The 24,625-nt window shown below is 44.5% G+C and overlaps 1 protein-coding gene across 8 annotated transcripts in view; it reads right to left on the bottom strand.

Moving 5' to 3' along the window:
• TP63 (tumor protein p63) overlaps nucleotides 1-24,625 on the bottom strand; it is a 103,071-nt gene that overhangs the window by 37,847 nt on the left and 40,599 nt on the right. For all 8 annotated transcript variants that reach the window (XM_041467844.1, XM_041467845.1, XM_041467850.1 and 5 more), the window contains exon 5: nucleotides 11,224-11,478. In XM_041467844.1, the coding sequence (XP_041323778.1) occupies nucleotides 11,224-11,478 (255 nt within the window). The remainder of the gene's footprint in view (nucleotides 1-11,223; nucleotides 11,479-24,625) is intronic.

Raw genomic sequence — 24,625 nt, 5'->3', positions numbered from 1 at the left:
CCTCGAAGGTGTAATCAGATTGGTATGGCCAGTGGAAAAAGGGGGAAAAAAAAAAAAAAGAAGAACGATATTTTAAAAGGCTGGGTGAACTGCTACACCCTTGCTGAGCCATGCTGGGAAGGCTGAAGGCAGCAGGCTGCCCTGAGCCCCCCAGCATGCAGGAATACCTGGCCATCCTGCACCACCCCTAGCAGCCAGCACCTGTCTGTGTGCTCGGCTCTGCCCCTCCAGGGAGCAGAGAAATGCTGACTTCCCCAGCAAGCAGGTCACACGGGGGTCACACTGTGGACAAAGTGCCATCCCAGGTGTCCAGTGTAAGGGACACCCCAAGAGCTCCCCGCTCAGAGGCAAGGGTTGGCAACAGCTCTGACCTGTGTGGTAGCAAAGAAAGAGGTCACAAGTCAGTCATTCCCAATCACTAACAGAATCAATCTTGGCCAGGTGATTTATCAACCTTTAACATGCTACCAAGCCATCTTCCTTAAGAGAAAGGCCCCCATGAATTCTGTGTCTTGGAAGCTTCTCTGAAATAAGCTGCAAAGCACACGTCAGAATATCAGTGCACTGAAACAAAATAGCGCCATTAAACAGATTGAGATCAGCAGGGTGACTAACAGCATCAGAGCATTTTTGTTTCTTGACACCAGACATGCAGCATGGAAATGGTTTTCTTCCAGCACGTGTCCCTGCAAATTCATCCTGGAACTCGTCTCGCCCATGTAGCTGCTCCTCCTGTGCTGCAGCGCTCCCTCTGAACGCCAGCAGCATCAGCACAACCCAGCTCTCCCCATCTGTATCTTGCACAGATCAGTCTGCTGAAAAACAAGCCCAGAAAGACAGACTCCAACCTCAAGAGGCATGGCAAAGGAAATAGGCAAAAATGACTCATCAGAGAAGTCAGCACACAAAGAGAATGCCAAATAAAGGTCAAATTTATGAATTCCTTGTAGAAACTGATTGCAAAGCAATCAGTCCACATGCTTTGTCTTCGTCAGACCTTACAGAACTAATGATAACACTTCTGAAGATTTTCCTAGGCCCTTACCACTTTCCTTCTGAGTGCCAATACCATAAGAGGTTTTAGTAGGATATCTAAAAGTGCACAGACTCTTTTGTTGAAGTCCTGTTTGCTCATATGCCTACAAGAATTCACCAAATATGGGCCTAAAAAAATGACTAAGAATGAGTTGTATGAGAGGTTTGCAGGAGAAGAGATGGGAGACAAGGAACTCATTGCAACACCAGACACCACCCTGCTGAATAACGAAGAGGGATCATTCAGTGCTCAGACACTGGACAAACATCTCATGGGAAGACTCTCTCTCCCAGCCATGGCAGTGCTGATGCTCAAACGCAGACAGAGCAGATGCACTGCCTGCCTGGCTGCTGGCTCTGCAAACACCCTTCAGGCTGGGCACCAAGCCCAGTGGCACCGCTCACATCCCTTCCCCATGAGAGTTCCTTCCAGCCCTGCCTTTTAAGAGGGGGTCCAAGGATCTCTGGGTGAAGGTCAGATAGCAAACCTGAGCTCATTTGCTCCCACTGTAAGGTCAGGAGGGAGGCAGCTCGCAAACACAGCTCACACAGTTGTGCTAATGAGCCCTGACAAGTGGCAGGGTGAGTTTGTGAAGGCTCAGCACCACAGCTCACACAGCACTGGTACAGCCCTGTGCTCTGCCTACAGAACAGGAACAGGCTTTTCCCCAAGCCACAGCCCCTAAATGGCCCGTGTGTCAGGAATCCTCACACCTGGCAGGCCCAGGGCTGCTGAAGCTCAGTATCTCAAGCAGGGGAAGCAATAACCCAAGCAGCAAGTTTTAGCCTGAAGACACATTTCAGGTGCCTCAAAAGTTAGTCTGTAGGAAGACTCTGATGTCCTGTAAACAAAGCAAAATAAGAGGCCTGAAAGCCAAAGTTAGTGATAGGGCACACAGAGCAGGCAGCAGGGTCCAGTTGCCCCCCTCAGGCATCTCACATCAGGGGTCTAAGTGTTTTACAGCATGGGATCACAGTTCTGTATTGAGGGCGGGTATGTGGAAAGGGGGAAGAGGGGGAGCAGAGGGAATGACTTGCACAATGTTACCCAGATCACATCTAAATCACAGGGCAGGAGCAGCTCCGAGGCTGGGCTGGGAGCCAAACGCAGGCAGTGCTGCTCCGGAGCAGGGCACCTCCTCTCCAGGGCATCTCCTCTCCAGGGCACCTCCTCTCCCCAGGAGGAGAGCCTGGTGCACCCCAGGGCACAGCACATGCGGGGAGGAGAGCCCCAAGGCAGCGTGGCCATCGTGGCTATGGGGAAACAACAGGGCCACAAAATGCAGACCCAAGTCCTGCCTCATTTAAGAAAGCCAGGTCAGCCTTCAGGTGCTGTTTTCCTGTTTCCTCCAGCACATTTTTCACCTTTCCACAAAGCTGAATTTAGATGTACTTCAGCAGCTAACATGTATCAGCAGATGATAAAACACTGCTTCTTATCAGACATGTACTATTTTGCTCTGTTAAGAAAACTCTCACAGAATACAGAATTTAAAAAGAAATAAAACAATACAAATGAAGGAGAAGTAGCACTCTCCTCCTGCGGCTCCACCAAGTTTTGTTCCAATGTTTAAGTGTTATCTTGAACAACTGGAAATGGCAACGTTTGTATCAATACTCAGCTCTATTTGCAAGAGGATCTAAGCTCTTACTTGGGCAGCTATCCTGCTGTGTTTACAATAACAAATCTGACACACCTGCACATAGCAAAACCTCATGAAAAGACTTCCATTGCATAATAAAGTTCATGCTCTTTCTATATAGAAGCCATCCCTAACTCGGGACACTTCTTTTTAAAACAAAGTAGGAATTTCTTCACAGCATATGGCCTGCCAAGCACTGCAGCTAAACCCTCAGCACACAGAGCATCACCAACGCAACACACAGAATTATTCTTGCTTCAGCACACCTCCAAACTGCTGTGTGCTCTGTATAGAGTTGGCAGGGACACAATATCTATGACAAATGCAGTATTTCAGCTGACCTAAAGAAAGGAATGATCATCTCCAAGGGCGGTCTTTGTCTACACGGTGAGCAATACCTCTTGCACCAGCCTCTCTGAAAAAATTTACCCAAAAGTACTTATTTTGCACAACTTTTTTTTTTTTTTTTTTTTGGTGGGGTTGAAATATCTTCTAACAGTGCTCAGTTAGAAGTTTAAGTTACAGAGATCAATGGTGTGGGGGAAACTGGCAACCTATGAGGAAACCCTCCTTGCCCCGGAGCTGCTGCCTCCCTCCTGGGCCAGCAGCCGTGACCTTTGGAAAGGTAAGGAGGCAACTGTGCTGATGCCTCTCGCAGCTCTGCCAGGCTGCTTTGCATGCCTAGCACTTGTGAAATCCAGGAGAGCTCAGCAGCTTTTACATGCCAGCCCACAGGCAGTCCCGGTGGTGTTGAATGCTACAAAAAAACAAAAACTCGAAAAACAAACAACAAAAACAACAACAACAAAAACCCAAAAAAACCAACCAACCAAAAGAAAAAAAAAAAACCACACACTAAAAAAACCAAAGCATAAAAAAAAGAAAAAAAAAGCCTCTCCAAAAACTGCTGGTTTGGAAACTTTTGGCACTTCTGGTACCTCGGTTTCCCTTCTCTAAAATGGCGACTCCACTCCTGATTTGCCTACCAAGCAAAGGTGTTTGCTGATTAGGGAAGTAATGTTTGTGCAGCACTTTGAAGATTTAAAGTACTACATTAATCCTACATGTTGTTCTTAGTAGAAGCCAATTTTTAACTAAGGGGGAGAAAAAAAAAAGAAAAGCTGATTTAAATAGTGACCCTCCCCTACTTCAAGATGTTCACTCATCTCCCAACATCAGCTATTCTTATCTGGAAATGTTTTTTTAACCCTTCATTCTCACAGTTCTCAGAAACCACAAGTCTCATTCAGCTTTTATTTGAAAAATGGCTTCTTTCCAGGCTGTGGCTGTTTCTTGTAAAGTTAATTCCTTTGGTAATACTGCTGGAGGCACATTGGTATGTTTGGTGTGTGTTGTATGTACACATATATATTTTCCCCCTTTTCACACGGTGTTGTTTTTATATATGTGTAGTGAAAGATACCTAATCCAGGATTATGATTCTCATTATTCCTTTCTCATGAAAGTAGGTGGGGTTTTTTTTGTGCAAGTTGCACTGATGAAAATTATGTTTAATTATGCTTTTTCCTCTTCATACAGACAAAAAATGTCTCCTTAAAAGCAAAAAAAAAAAAAAAAATGTTTCTTGCACCTAATTTTTCCCCTCAGAGTTTTCCTTCAAGAATAGCTAAAACCTTAAAACTGAAATTATGAAGAAGAAAAAATTTATGATGCCAGCACAACTAGAAACTGCTTGTGCAAAAGAGCAGAGGGATCTTCTGCCCCAGGAGGAGACACAACCCCTCCCCATCCTCTGTTCAGCCTCATGGTTTTTCACTTGCAGATCCCAGGAGTAGTGTAGGATCCCTGCAGTGAGCTCTAACTCATCTCCAGTTACAGTGGGAGGGAATCAGCCACAAACATTGCAACCAAGAAGTTAAATCCCAGTGGGGAGAGGAGGTCATTCACACCATCTGATGCTTTCTCCCAGCAGGGCAGGCATGCTGGGTGCCCCACACTGACTCTGCTGTTTGAAGATCGGGGTACACACTCAAAGCAGGAAACCCAAATGTTCGGTTCCCAGTGCTGACAAATACCAGTTCATACAGTCAGTAAATAACTTCCCTTCTCATTGCACGGGCTACAGACTGTGCCCTACAGCTCATTCCTGCACCACAGCTCAGCTCTGTCACCATGGAGGGCACTGGTCTGACAGCATAGAGCAAAACTCCTGCTCACACAGAGAGGCTATACTGCTTCAGTAGGATTTACAAAACAATCTGGGACATAAAAAAGCAGGAAAAAAAAGCAAGACAGCTTACATCACAAGGCATTTTCTAGAAAATGCAGGTCTGTACAGCTGGTTGTAAGGAGTAACAGAAGATGATAACTGGTAATAAAAACAAAATATACATGACAAAGATATTATGGGGAAAAAACACAATTACATTCTAATGGGAACCTAATGCACTGAGATCTCATTTTACTCAAGCATAAAAACCCAAACAGAAGCCAGCAGTCCCCTCCTGACTGGTTCTCACAGGTGAACTGGTTCTTCCCAGCTTTGTGAGCTTGAAAACGCCTCCCTGCCGTGAGAAAGGCACCTCCTTCAAAGACAATAAAGCCTGGCTCCTCTCTTTCCAGGTAGATGACCTAGGACAAGTTACTTATGCCTGAACAGCCTTGGTGTTAGGCCCTGTAATGTCACACAGAGGGAAACACACCTCAGAAGCTCCTCAAGCAAGAGAACACAAATGCCACCTCTCCCTGCACGAGAGCGACGGTGGCAAGTGACACCCGCCCTGTGCCAAGAGCCCACGCGTGCTGCACGCAGCCTCCTGAGGCAGGCACAGCTGCCGAGGGCTTAAGGAAGCCAAATCTGAGCCACTTTTCACCTGAGACAAGTGGCCAAGTACAGCAGCACTGCGGATCCGCCACGAAGGCCTCAGCTCACAGCACGGCACCAGCCCGCATCCCGAACTGCAACCCCATCCTCTCCTCCGCTGCCTTCTCCTTCCAGGTCGCCTCTCCAACTTTGGATTGCACCATCTTGTCCCTTTCCTCTCTGCCATGACAAGTGGGGCTATCAGCAGTGAAATAAACGTTGCAGGGGAACCTGCTGGGCTGAAGACATGTACTCCCAGAGTGGCCCCGGTGCCCAGTTTGTGTGCTCGGGGAGGGCTGCAAACCCCCTGTGCAAAAGAGTCTCACAAGGACCCTTCTGAACTGCCCTGGGCAAGCAGGCACAGCCTACAGCCCTGCTGACTAGGAGCCTCTGAGGAGAAGAAAACCCAAAATCATCTAACAAGGCCTCGTTCAATCCCTCTCTCCTGACAGCTTTAAATACAATGTTAAAGGGTGAACCTGGAAAGCTCCAATGACACTGACCAGCACCACCAAGGAACCACAAAGCTAAGATTCCACAGGAACCCCCAGCACAGCATTCAGGTATATTCACTGACAGAGTCACCAGCCTTTAAAAAAGTTTTCACATATGATATTGAGAGATAATCAGCAGTCAGGACATACTGGACATGACCAGAGTTACTGAAATGATGCACTAATTGAAGAGATTATTTAAGAGAACACTGAACACATAATTAGGAACTGTTGAGTCAAGGCAATGTACACATCTAATTGCCCTCTCACTGCTTCACTATGCTTATGCACAGTCCTCTAATTCATTTTATAGAGACTGGCAAAAAATGTCCCAAATTTACTACGTGGATCAGAACACAGAATGTATTTAAAATAAAAATGGAATGAGTCAATCTGAAATAGAAATACTGAGATAGCCCAGCCAAGGAATCCGTTCTCTCAACCACAAAAACCTGTTATTGCTTGTGTGGACTAATTTAAGTGCATTCTTTTCAGCTTCCTTAAAATGCAGCTTTTCCAAATTCACTAACCCCAGCCAGAACAATCCACTTAGTTGCTTTCATGCATGTCACACACACTATTATCCAGCTTCGCTAGCAAAGAGAGTCTGAAATCTGAGCATTTTCTGATGGTTGAAGGTACAGCCGAGTTTACTGAGAACAGGAAAACCAGTGAGCCTGCCTGGAACACAGATTGCAGCTTTGGAGAGCTCCATGTTTCATAACAAACCCTGAAAGGACCAACCCAGCTCAGCTCCAACCTACTGCAGGGCATGAGAATAAACTGCTAAACTCAGGTATTGCCAACACCTGAATTATGCAAGTCTCACAGGGCTTGGTGTCTTTCTTCAGCAGAATCAAAAATTTGCAAATAAATTTCAGTTTTCATTTAAAACCTTAAAGCAATTTCTTGTGATTATCAAGAAAAGTTTTAAAATATTTAGTAGATTCACCCTAAAGGCTCAAAAACCTGGGAAAGAATAAGAAGAACCTGTTTGTCTTTTAAAAGAGTCTCATGACTTTATAAGGTGGTATCTTGCTTTTGGGGATGGGCGGATCAGATTCATTTTTTGATAGCTTGCATTTGGCAGTAACGTTAACTTTTACTTACCTTGACATACAACTCTAATTTTTACTTTCCTACTGCAATCATGCTTTCCCCCATTTAACAGGTTCTGCTAGTGGCAGGTGATTGCCAAATATTTTTTAGGGGGGAAAAGGGAGTGCAGCTGTTTATTTATTTGAGCTCCAGGTGGTGAAGGTCGGCACGCAACTTCCACAAAGCAAAAAAATCGGAGGTGGCACACTTTTGAAGTGCCTTGTTTTCTTCTGCTGCAGAAACAAGAGAAGATATTGCAATGCATGGGCATATGGGAATTCTCCCACAATAAATGAGACACTATTCTGCTTAAGTTCTTACTTCACCCAATTCAGAGGGCTTCTCCCTAACCTCAGCAACCTACTCTGTCTCATCATTACAAACAGTAAGTACTTGTTCCTTTGCAGCATGGTTTTCAAGAAGGTTTTATTGTATGAGGGTGCACGAGAGAAACTTTGTTCAATTTAGACTATAAAGGCTTTTGTTTTCAAACACTTCAATAGTTTCAATTGTTAAAGATTTTCCTTCTGAAAAGGTTGATTAACCTGCTTATATCCTTACTCACGTTCTGAGGTCATTAATTAAAAAAATAATCAAGGATGCTTATAAAGTCCTCTGCAATCCAATCTCAATTTGTCATCATTAATTAGATCAACATTGCATACAAATGAGACCTAACCTGATTAGACAGCATGTTTTACTGGAATTCCTACTGACGGTCATGAAAGACTTCAGAGAGAAAATCAGCAATATTTTCAAAGTGAACTGCTCATACATATGGAATCACCCTGTCACCTAGCATCAGCTAGTGTTTCTCTTTGTAATTTTGGCCTTTTTTTCTTCCTCCCCACCCCCTCCCGCCATTAATTAGGAGCCCATCATAACCCTGAGCAGAGAAGCTGTCACACTCATCCTCCTCCCAGCCTATATTACACAAATAGTGCTGATTTTACAAAGTGTCCATTGTCCTAGGACAATAAAACTCCCCCTCTGCAGAATTTGGAGGAGAAAAAACAACACCAAAAAGTTTTAAGAAAAAAAATTATTCCAGGTCTGTTTTCAGAAACATAGCAAATAAATAACCAGCAAGTATGCTCTCTACTTTCCCCCACCTCCAACAGAAGTAACCTTGGGATCTAAATGCACAAAGTGGCTTAGAAACCTGAAGCACCTTCACAGGTCTCCAATCACTCTATGAAAGCAGCTCTTGCTTTCTGGAGAAATAATCCATTCCTCTTCCCCAGCTCACTGCCTTCACTCCCATGACCTAATCTGACATGACTCAGCCCAGAAGATCAGAGGAGCTCTGGTGAAGCACACTGCCAGCCAGGACAGCAGATCCTCTGCCAGGCACCACCAACCCCTTCCCAGAAGGACAAGGTGGGTCAGACTGGCTCATCCCCTCCATAAAGGGGGAAAGTGCAACACAATGGATTTCCTTACTTAATATTGTTATCCGGAGAACTGCAAGAGGGAAAATGGGGAAAAAAAAGAGAAAACTAAACCCAACAAAGTAAGAAACAAGGCTTTCAAGTTCTGGACTCTTAATAAGGGTGTGGCCATCAAGTAATTACACTTTTAATAGGTCACTGCAGTGGAAGAAACTCTTCCAGTTGGGTAAGTTCCTAATCCATCATTAAAAAAGACGACAGGCATTAATCAAAGTGTATGAAGTCACATGGGGGGGAGCAACTCCAAGAACTTGCTCTTGCTGAGAGGATGGGGCAATCACTCCTGCTTTCATCAACATTTCATGCGTGTTTCCACACTTCTCAGGACGACAGTGGGAAGCAGAGCCTTCACGTCCTTCCCCACCCACCCCACTGATAAAGCTGTCGAACGCAGATTACCAGCTGCTCAAGAGCTCATGTGAAATGAGTTGGTGGATTAATTAGCAGAAGGGCAGAGCTCTGAAGATGGATAGATGCTCTGCTTCACAAGGTGTATTGATTGAAGGTCCCCAGCCAGCACCACAGGACTGTCATAATCCACTGTGAATGTACAGCTCACTGCCAGCTCCTGCACGAGCAGCTAAATCTGGGTCACTTGGCTCAGTGCAGGGACACCTGGACCACACTCCCTCCCCCCTAATCAGACAGCTATTTAAGAGCCCATTCCTTTAGTAAAATACATGGACTTAGACCTGAACAGACTTGCAACCTGCATGGGGAATACGCCTTCATCTGCTGGTCCACATCAGGGCAATGAAAAAGTAGGGAAGGCTAAATGAGCCTTTCCCCAGGCTGCACACATCTGATGACTGCAATCACCAAACAGTAATTTAATTTCTTTTTCAAAGTCAGCATGTAATCTGAGCTTTGACCACTACCTAGATCCACACTGAAATTCAGCCCTCACTTCTACCCCAAAAAGCCACTATCACTGAGGTGAAACATCTCATTTAGGCTTGCAAGTAGCTCTCTTGCCTTCATCTCTGCTGGAGCAACCTACTACATAGGTTCAAACCTCATTTCAAAAGGCTGCTTTTTGTAGTTGAAAGGACAGCATCAAACACTCTGGCTTCTTGCAGCTGCGTTAGATAATTCTTTGTACCATACGTATCAAAAGAGAATGTCTTTTCATATCTCCTTCAAAGGACCCTCCCCAGAACAGCTAGCAAAAATCCAAGCCAGCATTTTCTTGCCCTGAGAAATGCAAAGTAGAACTGACCAAGAGTTTCCTTACCTAAAGGGAATTGAAAATAAATATTGTGTGTAGTGCAATAGGAGAAATAAGGGCATAAAACAAGTGCGAAGTACAGAAGAGCATCACTCCACAGGCTGATGACTAAAAAATGCAATTTCAACCTAACTTAGAAGAAATACCTCACCCCTTTAAGCATAAACAAATGAAAATCTGGTTGTGACTGGACCTATCACATTTTTACCCCACTTAACACAATTTTCTGAACAAAGTTATTAATGTCAGTTCTCGACAAATTTTACCAGAAAAGGCTTTTAAAATATAAGGGACATAACCTTATAGTGATCTGTGGTTGTATGGCATCTTTGTCCAGATGAGAGCACAAGGGCTGTGCTGCTTTGCTGGCAGCAGTAGCTGGGAGGGTCTTTTTAGTTGCATTTGCAGCTAGATTGTATCTGAGATCAAAGCAGTTCCTCAGATTAAAAAGAAAAATAAAAAAAACCCCACACTATTTTAATGCTCTTAGCTTTTGGTATAAAGTCTCGCTTTTTTTGCTTAAAAAAAAAAAAATTAAGTCCTTGCTTTTATTCAGGTAGCGTAGGGCAGGACACTATTCACTGCATCTACTGCAAGTGCCAGCAGGAGAGGAAGGCAAATATTGAACATCTTTAAGATAACAATATTCTTCACTGTAAAAATCTCAACTCTAGAGCCCCAAACCAAAACAGCTGGCCTTACAGCTCCAGCAGTGCTGTGTCCTGAGCTATGAAGTCTCCAGAGATTGAACAATCAAGCCAGTGCCACCAAAGATCAAGAGCTGGGCTTCAGGCTTCAAGCTTCTGCCTTTTTTTTTGGTTAAGAAAAGAAATGTTCTGAGAGCAAAGTGTCAAACAAAAAACCCCAAAACACCAAACCAACAACAAAACTCTACAATAAAACAACCCCATCCCCTTCAACAAAACCCCAACGAACACACAGGGCTGACCCCAGCTGGTGACACGCTGGGGTTCCCATACCAGCTGCAAGAGGAGAAGGACACAGAAAATGACAGCCTCACACTCCATGGGCCTGAGCAAGGAGCACCACCTGCACCTGCATGGCCCTGCATGCCAAACCTCACAGAAACCCACGGATGTTGGAGAAAGCCAAGGGAAGCACTGAGTCAATGCTAATGCCCACCTCAGGTTTTACTCCAGTGCTCCTGCTAGGCCCAAAAAAGAGCCACTCGTTCATCATGCATGATCTCTACGTGACTGGTTTTTGCAAGGCATTTTAGTCTCCTGGGATTTAGTGGTATTACTGAGGGTTAAATTCCCACCACACCCTCTCAGAGCAACCAAGATAAATGTCTCCCTTCTGTGTGACACATCACGCCCTGCAGAGGACTCGGGTCACTTTGTTCTTGCACAAGCCTGGGTATGTATTACAGGATAAAGTCACTACGGGCAGGGGGACCAAAGGCAGCGAAGGGATGCTCTGTCCTTACCGTCCATGTTGCTGACTTGGCTGTGCTGGACTGTTGAAATGATACATCAAAGCTGTGAGGTCCTGGGTAGTCTGTGTTGGAAGGGATGGCTGGGGAGGGAGAGAGGGCGTCAAAAGTCGAGCTGGGCTGGGCGTAGGGCGAGGGGGCCGTGACGCTGTTCTGCGCGTGCTCCGTGTTGTAAGGGCTGGTGGAGGAAGAGCCATTCTGGATCTGCTGGTCCATGCTGTTCAGGAGCCCCAGGTTCGTGTACTGTGGCTGCAGGCAAAGAGATGCACAGGAGCGTTAGAGGAGCTGCATCAGCACAGGCTGGCCAGACATGGCACAGCCTCCACCATGGAGGATGCACAGCATCATCTCAGCATCACTGCTCCTGTCACACCAGGAGGGAGATTTGCAAAGGATATCCCCCTCTTTACACTGGTGACTGAAACAGAAAGGAGCATAGCTTCTCAGTCACACACTGGATCAACAGCAGAGGTGAGAAACAGCCTGTGCATAACCAGGAGGTGATTTGTAGGGCAGAAAGCCATCAAGAACGACAGGCTCGCTATGTCTAGCAACACAATCAGACCTTTCCAAAGGTACTGCTGGCTTTTATGAGGTTTCAGCAGGTTCACTACAGTGCAACTGGCTCTATCTTGTACAAGGCTACACCATCTTCAACAGTCTGATGCTCTACACAAAGGCTGTGGATCTGATCCCACTACAGAGGATGACTCCAGGACCTCTAACTCAGGTGGTAACTGTGCTCACTGGAAAAAAGGTCAGGTGCCACTGTCTGCACCTCGCCTTCAACTCCCAGTGACCAGTCACAGATGGTGGTGGAGAATTAAAGTTCTCATCAAGTAGAATGGAAACAGACAGCATGGAAGGCTTCTTCTCTTAAGAAGTATCAGTTGTAAAGTCAACTGCTAGTAGTTAACTACCTATGCTTAAGTGCTACTTAGCACTTTAAAAGCCTTCAAGTACAAACAATATATGAAACAACTGGAAGACATCAAAACTACAAACCTCTGAGAGCAGAGTACAGAAAGGGCAAAGGTTGGATTAAAGAGAGGTCAACAGAAAAAAATAAATCTAATACCTAAATTCAATGTGTAGCCATGGTCCCACACCTCAAAGAGAGGGGAACACAGTTTAGAGGAAGGTGACAAGAATAAGCAAATCCTTTTAATGTCATCATGTAATGTGACAGTCGATGACAACTTTTCAGCCTGGAAAAAAGACTTTGAGAAGAAAGGTGGAACTCAGCATGATTGAAGGTGATAAATTCCTAGACGACATGGAAAAAGAGCAAACACAAAATTAATTTTCATGTTCTCTTAAAAGAGGAATTGGGGAACAAGCAAACATTTTGAGCAGAATTTTGGCTTAGACACACAGTTATTCTTCACAAAAGACTTATGCTTCACAAAACCCACCAATAAACATGGATTTTTTTGCCAAAAAAAATATCACAATACTAAAAGCCTAATTTCAAAAAGGCAGGAGACAAATTCTGCTTGAGAAAAATCCATCAAAACAAGCATATCTGATTTTTAAAATTCTGAACTACTAACGCTTGGAAGCTGGGAAAGTATTCTGGAGAAAGTTACACAACTGCCACATGTTTTTAATCCTTGGAAGAACACGGCACTGGCCAGAGTGACAGGGCAGCAGACAAGTGGGATTCAGTCAGGTACACTGGGTTCACAGCCTCACCCCTGTGTGTGTCCCAAGGGCACTAACTGTGCTCGTCTCAGGGCAAGCAGCATCACAAAGGTTTGTGGTGCTCATTCCCAGCAGCTCTGGGCTCAGCCAAGAACATGCAGCAATAAAGGCACCTGGTTCTGCTGTTAGCTGCTGACACAGCAGAAGGGACTCAGGCTCCTTCTCTCATCCAAAGCTCCAAGCAGCTCATGTCCCTCAACATCCTGTAGCTCCAGTCCAACCCAGAGGGACCAAGCTCACCTATTTGTCAGTAGTTCAGCTACTCTGCTCACAACTTCTCTCATCTTTCCAACTGCTATTCCTCTTCTTATCAGCCACGAAGCAAAGGCTCCCTGAGTCAGAGCACCAACCACAAGATCCATAACAAAAAGCTTTCTCAATACTGGGAATCCCAGCAGCCCTACTGAAGCTTTGAGTAGCACAACACTCCTCCAAAGACCTGAAAGGGAAGGGCACAACCTATCTGCTGAGCTCTCCTGGCAACTTTGGATAAGTTAACATTTAACATCCAGCTTTAGCACTCACTTCAGCCTTTCACAGAAGAAAACAGGATGGTCCCTTTGCAAAGATGACGTGTCTTTCATGTGCCCAAAAACTTCACATTCTCAGCTGTACTTCAGAATGGAATTAGAGAAATTTAATCTGCCCACTGCAGCTTTCCCTTAGGTTTCTATTTCACTAGAAGAAGCTAATAATTTCTGGGGGTTTTATTAAACACTCAAGGTGATGCTGGTGCTCTGGGATCTTCAGTGAGGCACATGGGACCTTCCGGAGATGGATCCGCTTGCTGCTAGGAGCTGTGCTGTGAAGGTCTGGTCGGGGGAACAGCACAGAAAACTTCATTTTGGAAGCTGGGATAGGCTGCAGAGAGAAGGGAGAGGTGGTTCCCTCCCTCACTCTGTCAGCGACTTGCTGTGTCCTTGGGCAAGGCACCTCTCCTCCCCCTCCACCCTCACCCTACTGCAGGCAGCAAGGTCTGCAGGGCAGGGATTGCTCCTCACCATGTAAAAAGCCCTGCACTTAATGGGCCTCCTTTGTCTCAGGCCTGCAGGCAGCAGAGTAATAAAAGCAATTATATATTGAGTCCTAATCCTGGGTGAACCAGTGTCTCAGGTTAGTCATTTGCCCTCCTTGCCTCAGTTTCCCCCTCTGGAGCAGTGTGGATGTTATTAGTGCCCAGCACCCTGTTAGATAGGAGAGCTTGTATTTAATTGGACTCAAAGCTAAATAGTTGATGGGGGAGAGAGCAATCCAGACTGGTTCTTCTTCTCCAAAAGGAGATTGCAGCTTTGGCAGCACAGATGACAGTTATGTCTCATCTCCTGCAGGCTATTCACTCAACCAAGACCTATTTAACGGACTTTTGGTACACGTCTTCCCTCAAGGGTAATTCCATATGGAAAGAGCCAGAATTCTGACGTGCTGTACCAGGAAGAGTCTTGGACCTGATCAATAATTTTGCATTTCATCAAAAAACAACCCTCCTGCCCCAGAATATCCTAGTGAGACCTGAAGACTTCTCAAAAATGTAGAAGTATCATTCAATTGTTTCATTCCTCACAGAGATTATAATCAGACACACTCCCTAACCAGCAAATGATGAGAAGACAGCTGTGATGAAAACAGTCTCCTACACCAGCTCAGACACACAGACAGCGGAACAATAGTGTTTCAGCTTTCACTTAAAAACTATTTCTCTAATCCCAGGCCACTTAAGCTAATGGGGAAAGATGGCCAAACGAGCGGTCAGTGTTAACAAGACAGGACAGCCTGGAAATGCTGAAGGTGCTGCCTGGGATCCAATTAAACAAAAATAATAAAATAAGTGCCCCATTAAAATGTAAGATATCCTTCAGATATTCCAAGATCCTTTTCATTCCTTTCAGTCCAGGGACCATCTGTCTAAATGTTATCAGCGGAGCAGCCATTCCAGTGCATTTATACACTCGCATGCCACAGCCGAATGCCGTGTCCCCATTTGCTCTTTAAATAACTATTAATCTCCTTGCACTTATCCTCATGCTGACACAAGCAGCTGTTGGACTCCCCTTCTGCTGCTTCGAGTCCCGCCAGCCTTTCACCTTCCCTGGCCCCTGGGTCCCCTCCCCAGGCAGGTGCTCCATCCCTGAGACAAAGCCACCAGGTTTGCACAGCCCAGCACTAAGCCCGGTCTCCAAGCCATGCCCCAAGGCAGGCGCGGAGTTGTTTGCGCTCAAGGGGTCAACACCTGAACTGCTTGCAAGGTTTTGGAGGAATCTGATAAGGCTCGGGGAGGCACACGCCTTCTGACAACAGGACAATTAGAGGGGCAGCAGGCCCGGGGAAGGCACACGCAGGAATTCACCCCCTTGGCCCCTTGGGTGGGGAGAACAAAGAGAGGCTGCAGACTGTCTGCAAGGTATTGCCCCTCAGGAGGGGGCTGCAGGGCGTGTGTTTGCACACACACCGCTTCCTTTCACCGTCCACAGAAAGGAACACAACAGCATTTCATCCAGAAATTAATTCTTGGCTGGTTGGGAGCCCAGAATTTAACACATGCTCAATATTTTGCTGTGGGGTTGTTTTAAATGACTGAAATGTATCCCGACCACTGATTCCTGAAATAAAGAGAAAGCTATTTGGTGGAAAGAAAGGAATTGCATCTAAAGCTGAAAGAACAGATCATCTAATTTTCAGAGCCTTTGTTTGCTATTTTGTTCCCTCCACCGAGTTTCTGAAACTATTAATATCACTGAACCATTATAAAAACCTTCAGGCAAGTCTAACAGCAAATAATTAGAGAGCTACAATTAGATCTTAGACCATGTATTTCGGAACATCATTTCAACAACGCATCTTGAACTATCAGTTTCGCTTCCTATATCCCATAGCTTCACTTTCGGGTTCTCATGCTAACTCACGCTTGTGGGTTGGGAGAAACACAGTTCTGCTGGAGGGGCTGCTGAATGAAAACCAGACTGAAAGCCGGGGATGGTTTAAGCGGGGTTCTGCCGCCGGGAGGGCGGCTCTGCCCCGGGCACAGCGGGGACAGGGCACAGCAGAGCCGGCAGCCGGCGGCTCCGGGGCACTTGCCACCAGAGGGCAATGAAAATGCTCCGGCACGGCAGAGCCGGAGAAGATGCCCCAGCCCATCCTAACCGGGACCCTTCTCACCCTGCCCTGCAGCAAGAACCCAGCCCTGGCTCTCCGGCCTAAACCCCATTGTGTAAATTAATAAGATTATGAGAAAGATCTGCAAAAAGACCCTCCCCGTTGGAAAGGAAGTAACTAATGCAAGTCATTAAAAGCTCTGAAGGGGACTTCCACGCCAAAAATCCCCTAAAATACACAGCTCCAGCTATTAACTACCCAATTAACAGCATTTCAGAGAGTTTTGAGAGTTTCTCCACTTGAGAAAATAGACAAAAAGTTACCATCTTCAGGTGTAGAATACCTAGATGCCTCTACCCCTATCAAAACCCTTCTCCCTAATACCAAAGAACGAGCATTACCATACACACCTACTGACTGCATCTTGATTCTCACCACTGGGTCTACGCAGCTCAAGACCAGTGTCCAACTACTCACAAGCCTTGCAAAACACCTGGTGCTTATTCTCCAAAGACAGGAGATGATGAAATGAATAAACTACCATGGTTATTAGCAACAAGAAGATTTGCACAGCACTTTGGAAATCCTGTGCTTTGTCCTTAACCACACCACAATGATGCACTAGGGCTAGTAGGACTAGTAAGCAACTTAGAGCAATATTTCAGTGCTGGCCCAGGGAAACATTCAGATTCCTGCTGGAGAACAGCTATGTTAAAAGCAGCAGGAGAAATGTTTCCTATCCCAATTAGATTACAGACACCTCAAATAGATCCAGAAATATTGAAATCCACCTAAGTTTTCTAACCTTCCTAGCAAAGGATTTTAGTAGGTGGAAATAAGTCCCTTAAGCTCAACAGAAAGGCTTCTATCACAATTATTAACCAAGATATTGCTGACTGCCAGCTGCTCTGATGGCAGCTGATACAATACCCCATGTCAGCACTCTGCTTGTGCCATGACAGAGCAGTGCCAAGAAATAAAGGGCTCCACCCATGGCCCTCAGCTAAGATCAGGGCTGAAGCAGAGATAGCTCAATCATTGCAATGAAAGCTGTGATTTGGTTTGCCCCTCTAGTCTGTTTTCTCATATAAAAAACCTCAAACAAACAAAAAAACAACCAAAAAACAAATTAAAAAAAAAAAAAGTGAGAGAAAGACTGAAAAATTTCAAACTTAATTTGGACACTGATCTGGTCCCCTTCAAGCTATCAGGGGAAGAAGCGCACAGCTCATTTCAACACCAGTTCGGCCACACTCCCTCCAGCTCCAGTTCTAAAATGGAAACAAATCCTGTGGGTCTATTTTGCAGAGGCTTTTCCACAGAGTTACTGTGCAGCTGAGTGCACCAAGCACTTGGAAACCCTCAGATAAAATGATAATGTGCACCATACACTCAATGTGAAAAGCAAGGGAACAAGTAACTTTGGTTGAACCAAAGATACCAACAGTTATCAAGATTGATTTGTTCCAGTACGGTGCCTGGAAACCTATCTGATTTGAGTAATCCCACTCTTGGGTCATTGCTTTTTCCAGGAAGAGAGGAGGCTATTTCCCATCCCAGTGGTATAACAGGTTCCCAGTGCAGTGGAGGGCACTGGATTAAAAGAAGCCTTGGAGTCAATCACTCCTGTCCTGGCTATTAGACCTGCTGCAGCACAACCAAACAGCCTTTCCTAAACTCAATTCCACCTGTAAGCAGGGAGCACAAATATTTCTGCACATTTCCTCCTGTACTATTAAGAAAGGAAGAATCTATTTGAGATCTGCAGGGCTGTGCAATATGTACAATTTTGAGAAACTAAATTCAAGACAAATAAAGGAAAAAAAATTCTTCTTCCAAGAAGAACAAAAACCAAAATCTCATGAGTGACACACACAATCCTTCTGCACAGGTATTTCATGTTAAGTAGTTAGATAAACCCAGGAGTTGCCTGGACAGCTTCCAATACCACCTAAACACATAGGGAAAGCCTAAAGAAGACACTCCAGTTCAATCAGCTGGGGAGGAGAAAAAACCAAACCTAACCAAACCCCTACAACCAACCCCTACTCTCTTCCCCTCAAAAAAACCCACCACTAGATGACCAACTCAAATCATACCACTACGTTTCAAGCTTTAAAAACCTGACTGCTCTGCTCACTTTACCAGAGCATCCCTTCCATCCCCAACAGCCCTATGGCGCATTCGGTGAACAGTACACCACAGAAGCTGAACAGGAGAAATCAGTGCACATCAAACACACACAGAATCACTTGATAAACAATCCGGCTTGTACACTGGAGGAGGCAGAAGAGTCTGTGCCATTTTCACTGCGATGAGCTATTCCAGCAGGCACGCAGTGCCACATCTATACCCTTTAGGTTCACAGAAGCAGCACAATTTTAAGAGCCATACCCTGTACGGCTGCAGGTCACATTTCACTGAGCCACAGGACTGATGAACACAGCAGAACTTCATGTTCAAGTTAGAGTCCACATATGCAAGTATTTGTGGGCTCAGAGAATGAGACAAATTAACAAAAAGCAACGTGAGGGCAAGTTCCTGTCTACCCACAAGAGCTGTAAGCTTTGGAGTTGTCTTCTTCCCCCCAGCTGTAATAGTTTTCTGTTTTAGCAAAACTTTTTGAGTTTTGCCCCTTGGTTAATTCATTTAACTCAGCAAGAAGTGTTTTTCAGCCAGGAGCAGGGTGTCTTTTAAAACAAGTACAGCCCAAAGCAGGAATGCCTGTAATTCCTGACTCCCACCACCTGCCACAGGTTCACGTGAAAGACCTTGTCTAATTCAAGGATTATCAGAATGACAGTGCATCCCACTTCACAGAAATATTAGGGCTGGACACCCTACACTGTGTAAGTACTTCTAAATATTTTCCAGTGCATATAAAAATAATACCCCTGATCTCCCTAGAGCAGCATTTTAGGCTCTTAAAAATTCTAAATTGGGCTCTTGCAAAAAGTTCTACTTGCATAGAAAGCAACAGTGTTTCTGAAAGTCAGATCATTTTAGTTTTTAGACTATAAAGCTTTCCTAAAACAAAAAATCCCTTTCAGAAATATAAACCACTTTCATTAGAGTATCCCAGCTATGCTCAGTTATTTTGAAAATTCAGACAGTTTAAAGCAGGAAAGTCCAAGACCCACCCCCACTGCACACAGTCATTTCTTGACCCTGAGCTTGTGCTCAGCAATTTATTTGACATGTAATTTGAAAACATACATACAAAAAAGAGAAGGCAGTGAAAAAAAAGTAAATCATACAATATCTCCTCTATGAAATGCATGAAATCACAAGACATTACAACTCCATGATCTTAAAATAAAATGATTAATAACCCAAACACTCAGCTTCCTAAAACTGAAAGAGAAGCCAAGAGTTTCCTATGTTCTCCTATTACCAGCTGGACAACACAACATCAACAAAGATCTGAAGAGCCATAAAGTACAGACAAATAGGAAAAGCACCCCCACACGCCCCCAGAAGATGTAAACATAACTGAAGACAAAGACCTGCATCAGAAAAACCAGAAAAAGATGCCAAAATCTTGGCGAGGCTTTTTTTGCCTGATTTCAGTGGCTGAGAGCAACTGTAAGATCCCAGCTCAGACAGCTGCCCAGAAATCCTGTGTGCTGATTTTGGACAATAATGCTGAAAAGTTGGGTTAAAAAAAAAAATAGAACTTTAAACATTAAGAAGAACCAATTAAAACACAAATGGGGAGCTGGGGAAGAAAAGCAGGGGCTGGAGAGGAAAACTCCAGTAGTTGATTAAAGCTGCCTTGTTTCTTAAACTCTTTACTGGACAGTAACCATTGATGTTATCAGTCATCTCAGACATGCAGCATTTTATTGTGTTGAGAGGGCAGCTTAGGCTGGACAGGATATCTGTGTGTCATCCACAGTGAAAGGCTGCAGGCTCAGTAACCACCAAAGTATGGCCAAAGGGCACAAGGACAGTGAATAACCAGGGTCAGAATAGAACCAGGAATTGAAGTTAGCTCCCAAATTCATCATTATGCTCAATAAAATCCAAATGCATCATCTTGTAGACATGAAAGTAAAATACTCCAGCTAGGCAGCATTTTAGTCAGAACAATAAATTCAGATCATCTGCAAGTTAAATAAGTCAAGCAGTTAAACACACAGGAAAAAAAAATAAGAGAAAAAGAAAAAGGAAAAAAAAAAGCCACACACATAAACCCCCCACGCCCACTCTTTGAAGCATGGTGCAACTATGGAATATAAGAATTCATAAGAAGAGTTATAGGAGGGCAAAGGGCAGATTAAAACAAGTTAGAGCAAGCAGAGGAAAAGGGTTACACAGCAGCATCAGAGTCCTTATAGATTAAAAGGAAGATCTACTGGATTTTCTGATGTATTTGGCCATTACTTCTGTCCAAATCAAGCAAGAAAACTCCTGGATGGCATTCCCAAAAGCCTGGACACCAAAGAGCAGACTGAAAAGCTTTCAAGGTTGAGGGGGAGTCAAGAGGACTGGATGCCAAATTCTGATTAGATCCCAACTGCAGAGAACAAAAGGAGGCAGGGCTTTGCCTTCCAACACTATTTTTTGCACAAAAGCAGCTCCTGGGCTGCACCAAGCTGACATTGCCTGAGCCCAAGGATCTGCTGGGGTTCAGTGCAGCAGGATATACACAGCCAGGAGACCCTCCTACCCACCCTGCCTCTGTAGCTCACATCAGAAACAGCTTCACAGCACTGCTGCAGCCTACTCAGAGGTGAGCAGGAACCTCATGTGGTGTTTTCCAAAGATGCCAGGCTGTGCATAAAAGAAACACAAAAGCTGGTCTTTGAAAGAGGGGGGTGTGAGTGTGCACAGACACAACATGCATGCAAAGGCACTGCTTCTTCCACAGTGACTTCACTCCATCAGCTTTACAAACATCACAAACATTTTCCCCAACTATTTAAATCACTTGGCCACATATGCTGCACACGCAGGATTCCCAATGGGCTCTCTGGCATGGGGCTTCCAATGTCTAACAGCAAAACTTAACTCAGTTTTCAGTACTTCCCTCCCTGTCCAGTACGACTGGCTGCAGCAAACACCAGGACACATGGTGCCATGGTCACTTATGCAAGGCTCAGCTTCAGAGATTTACATTTGAGGAATTCAGCTGCACAGACCTTTCCCTGTGCAGACAGAAAGGTGTTCCAGATTTCTGAGTAACAATATACCTACTAATTTCCATCTGACACCACATTCAGCTCCCTGCCCCTCCAACTTGAACATTCACAATTCCTTTCAGACACAAAACACAGTGGCCCGACCAAGGCTCATATCAACAACTTTCCCACTTTAGCATCAAGCAGTAGTTTCCTGTTTTCAGAGTACTGGTGACACCTAGCCAGGGCACATTCTGGTTTCCTTTAAAAGAACTTCTTGCATATTTTTCTGCTGCTGAAAGAAGGTGGAGGGAGATTTACTCATCTATTCAGTCCTAGTCAATCACCACCAGCACTCCTGAGGGAGCCAGTCCCTTGACTATGTATGAAACGCAGAACAGAACTGCAGCCCTGAGAAACCACAGTAAAGGCTTGCAGAGGCTACTGAGAATCTGAGAGACATAACTTACATCTGCAGAATACAAATTTTACAGAGCACTTAGTCAGAAATTTTTTTTTTGAGCCATCGCTCTCCAAAAAAGACTTTCATGATTCCCAAAGACCCCACGACATTACCTAAAAAAGCTAAAACAAACAGGCAAAATTATTAAATACACTTTTCAGTCATTTCCCATCCAGCAGAGATCCAGTTGCTGACTCAACGCTTCTGCTGGCATCCACCTATTCCTATTGTTCTGTTCCCCTTGACTCCCGAGGCTCCAGCCCTGTGCATCATCCCCTGACACAGCCGGACCACTGCTCTGTGGCACAGGGATTTCTGCCTCAGCAGCACAGCCCAGAAGCCCAGCACCTCCTCCCCTCTCCCCAAAGCTGGCAAGATTCTTTTTATTTACTTCCTAGATGTGGATTAAAACTGAAAGATTCATATCTGCTGAGACACAATCCATCCCTTTCATTCCCAGACACTACCCCACCATAAAATATTTCCCCTTCCCTCCCTAAACTGGGCGTTTCCTCCCACTTTCTTGCCCTTGGTAAAAACATTCATCTTCTTGCCATCTTGAGGAAGTTGGACTCATCTCAAATTTCACCAGGTCCCCTTGTATACCACTTCCCAAACTCCTTGGGGGGAAGTTTAATCCGGATCCAAACTCTGGAATCTATCCCAAGAGGCTGCTGGGCTCCAATCAATGCATTAATTTTCAAGCGTGCTCAGCCTTGCCACTTGGGTCCACTTCCAAAGTGAGCGGACGACTGAGCACAAGCCCAGAAATACATCACACCTCAAGCCATCCACTCAAGATACTAACACACATGTCCTGGTTAAAACACTGCTCCTTTAGCTGTTCCACTAAGGTCCCAGGTGAAACAGCAGTGGCAAGGGATTTGCAAAAATACAAGATAGCATTGAGCATTCTTGGATCAACTTCCAGGTGACACAATTCTAGTACAAATTAAAAAACAAAATCTCCCATGTTTATGTTGCTTGCTTGTTCATGGAGCTAATAACAACGGTCAGTAATTTCAAATAAAATCACCAAATTTAAATTCAAGTTTCCGAAGAGGATCCACGTTTACTTTGCCAATACCAAGGACCCAAACCTTTCCTGTGTCTTATCTGAGACTTCCTGAACAGTTGTTTCTTACTGGGTTTGCTCCTTATATTAGTAGCCTTACAGAGGTAAAACCCCAATCACCTTAAATGCCATCCTGCTCTTTGTTCCTTGCCCCAGCAGCTAAGCTAACCCTGGACAGCCTCTCATAGGCTCTCCTTTAGAAGAGAGACAATATTCTCAGCTAGGACCCCAGTGTATTTATACAAAATAGTACTGAGAAACATAGGGATGAACCTTTCTTGCCAGTAACTCACAGCCAAATCATCACTTGCAAAGCCTTATATGTTCTGGGCTGCTATACAAAAAGCTTTATGCCATGGTCTGCTCCTGCTGAAAAGCAGCTCTTTAATCCATCTGACAATTACAGCCTCTTCTCCCAGCACACCAAAGTTCTGATGGGAAGCTCAGGGAGACTGAAAACCAGAAGATTTCTCAGAAATAATTTAGTACTGTAACTGAAGAAGACAAAACAAAACCAGGAGATTTTTAAGAACAGCAAGTTTATTCATTGGAGAGACCCACCCACATGTCTGACCATGGCTGAGCTCATGTGTCACTCTAAAGATCACAGCCTTGGAGAGCTGACAGGGGACTGCAAGGATCATGGCACTGAGACAGCAGAGAATCCAGAAAACACGTGCAAGGGGAAAAAAAGTCGAACCTTAACACCCTTGGAGAGTAATTATTTTCCTCTTAATTCTACTTGATACCAAAAGTGACTTAATACTAATCCAGGCCAAGTGGCACAAAGAGCTTTGAGCTCACTTCTCTGCTGGAGAGGATGGAGTGAGTGCTGCTGTTAGAGTACAAGAAGCTCCTCTCCTTTCTGATGATTTATGCAACCTAGCTTTAAAAGAGTTGCATTCATTTTATTGCCTACTCTGCACATTCTCAAGAGGCGTTGGAGGCAGTGCCAGAAAAATAACAGGGTTTAACAATGTCTAGCACAAATCCATCGGTGCAAGAGCTCCTTTCTGAAGCGTTTCCAGATTTTTTTTTTTTCAGTGGGAACATTTTGTAAATAGAATTTAAAATTTGCCTTGAGCCAGGCAACACCCGCTTTTATTCAGCCCTTCACGATAATGAAATAAGTAGTTTCTCCACTAGTTATAACTAATGCCTTCCAGAGGAAAAAGTGCAAAGCAAATGGTTTACACCCTCTCACACCCCGCATCCACAACTTTCCTGTTGCAGATGCCATGTCTTCTTCATAGATCTACTGAAGCTTCTGTCTCACAGTAAACAGAGCTCCAACTGGAAATAAACCCTTCCACAGAGTTTATGCCTTCCACAAGGCATAACTTGAGAAATGCAAACAAAAAGGTTGCCACCCGATGGGCTGAAACACAAGGTAGAAAAAGTTCCTTTCTGGTGTTTCTCTATGCCCAGGGAGAAAAAAAGAAAGCAATTTCATTCAACTTAAAGCCACTAGCTTGTTATTTAAAACAAAGCAGGTAAAAAGAAAGAAAAATAGCTCCTGAGGGAGCTAGGCAATAGCATAACTGGGCTCATGTTGGAATAAATCAGAGAGATCTGGTGTTGGTGACACTGTTGAAGATTCAAATCAGACCAATAAAAATAACGAATCAAAACAGCAATTCTAGTCCCCAAGGAAAAACCATTACCAGACCATGAAGATATATATATATATGGATAATTTCATCCTGTCTCAGCCAAGGTCAACTTACAGCAAACCAAATGGATCATCTGTTGCAACTACTTCAAGACGTAAAACATCCTGACCACACTGCAATGGCAGCTCTTTTTCATCTCTCACACTGAAAAACTGTATTTTCATACTAGAAAATATTTAGAATTTTTTATTTTTTTGCCAAATGAAACAAGAAACTGAGAAGATCATCTGTCCCTGATTTCACAGTGCTTACTAACCTTTATTTTGAC

This window comes from Pyrgilauda ruficollis, unplaced genomic scaffold (genome assembly GCF_017590135.1).
Source record: "Pyrgilauda ruficollis isolate IOZ18807 unplaced genomic scaffold, ASM1759013v1 scaffold21, whole genome shotgun sequence".
Classification (NCBI taxonomy): Eukaryota; Metazoa; Chordata; class Aves; order Passeriformes; family Passeridae; genus Pyrgilauda; species Pyrgilauda ruficollis.
This window is presented reverse-complemented; position numbering and strand designations above follow the sequence as displayed.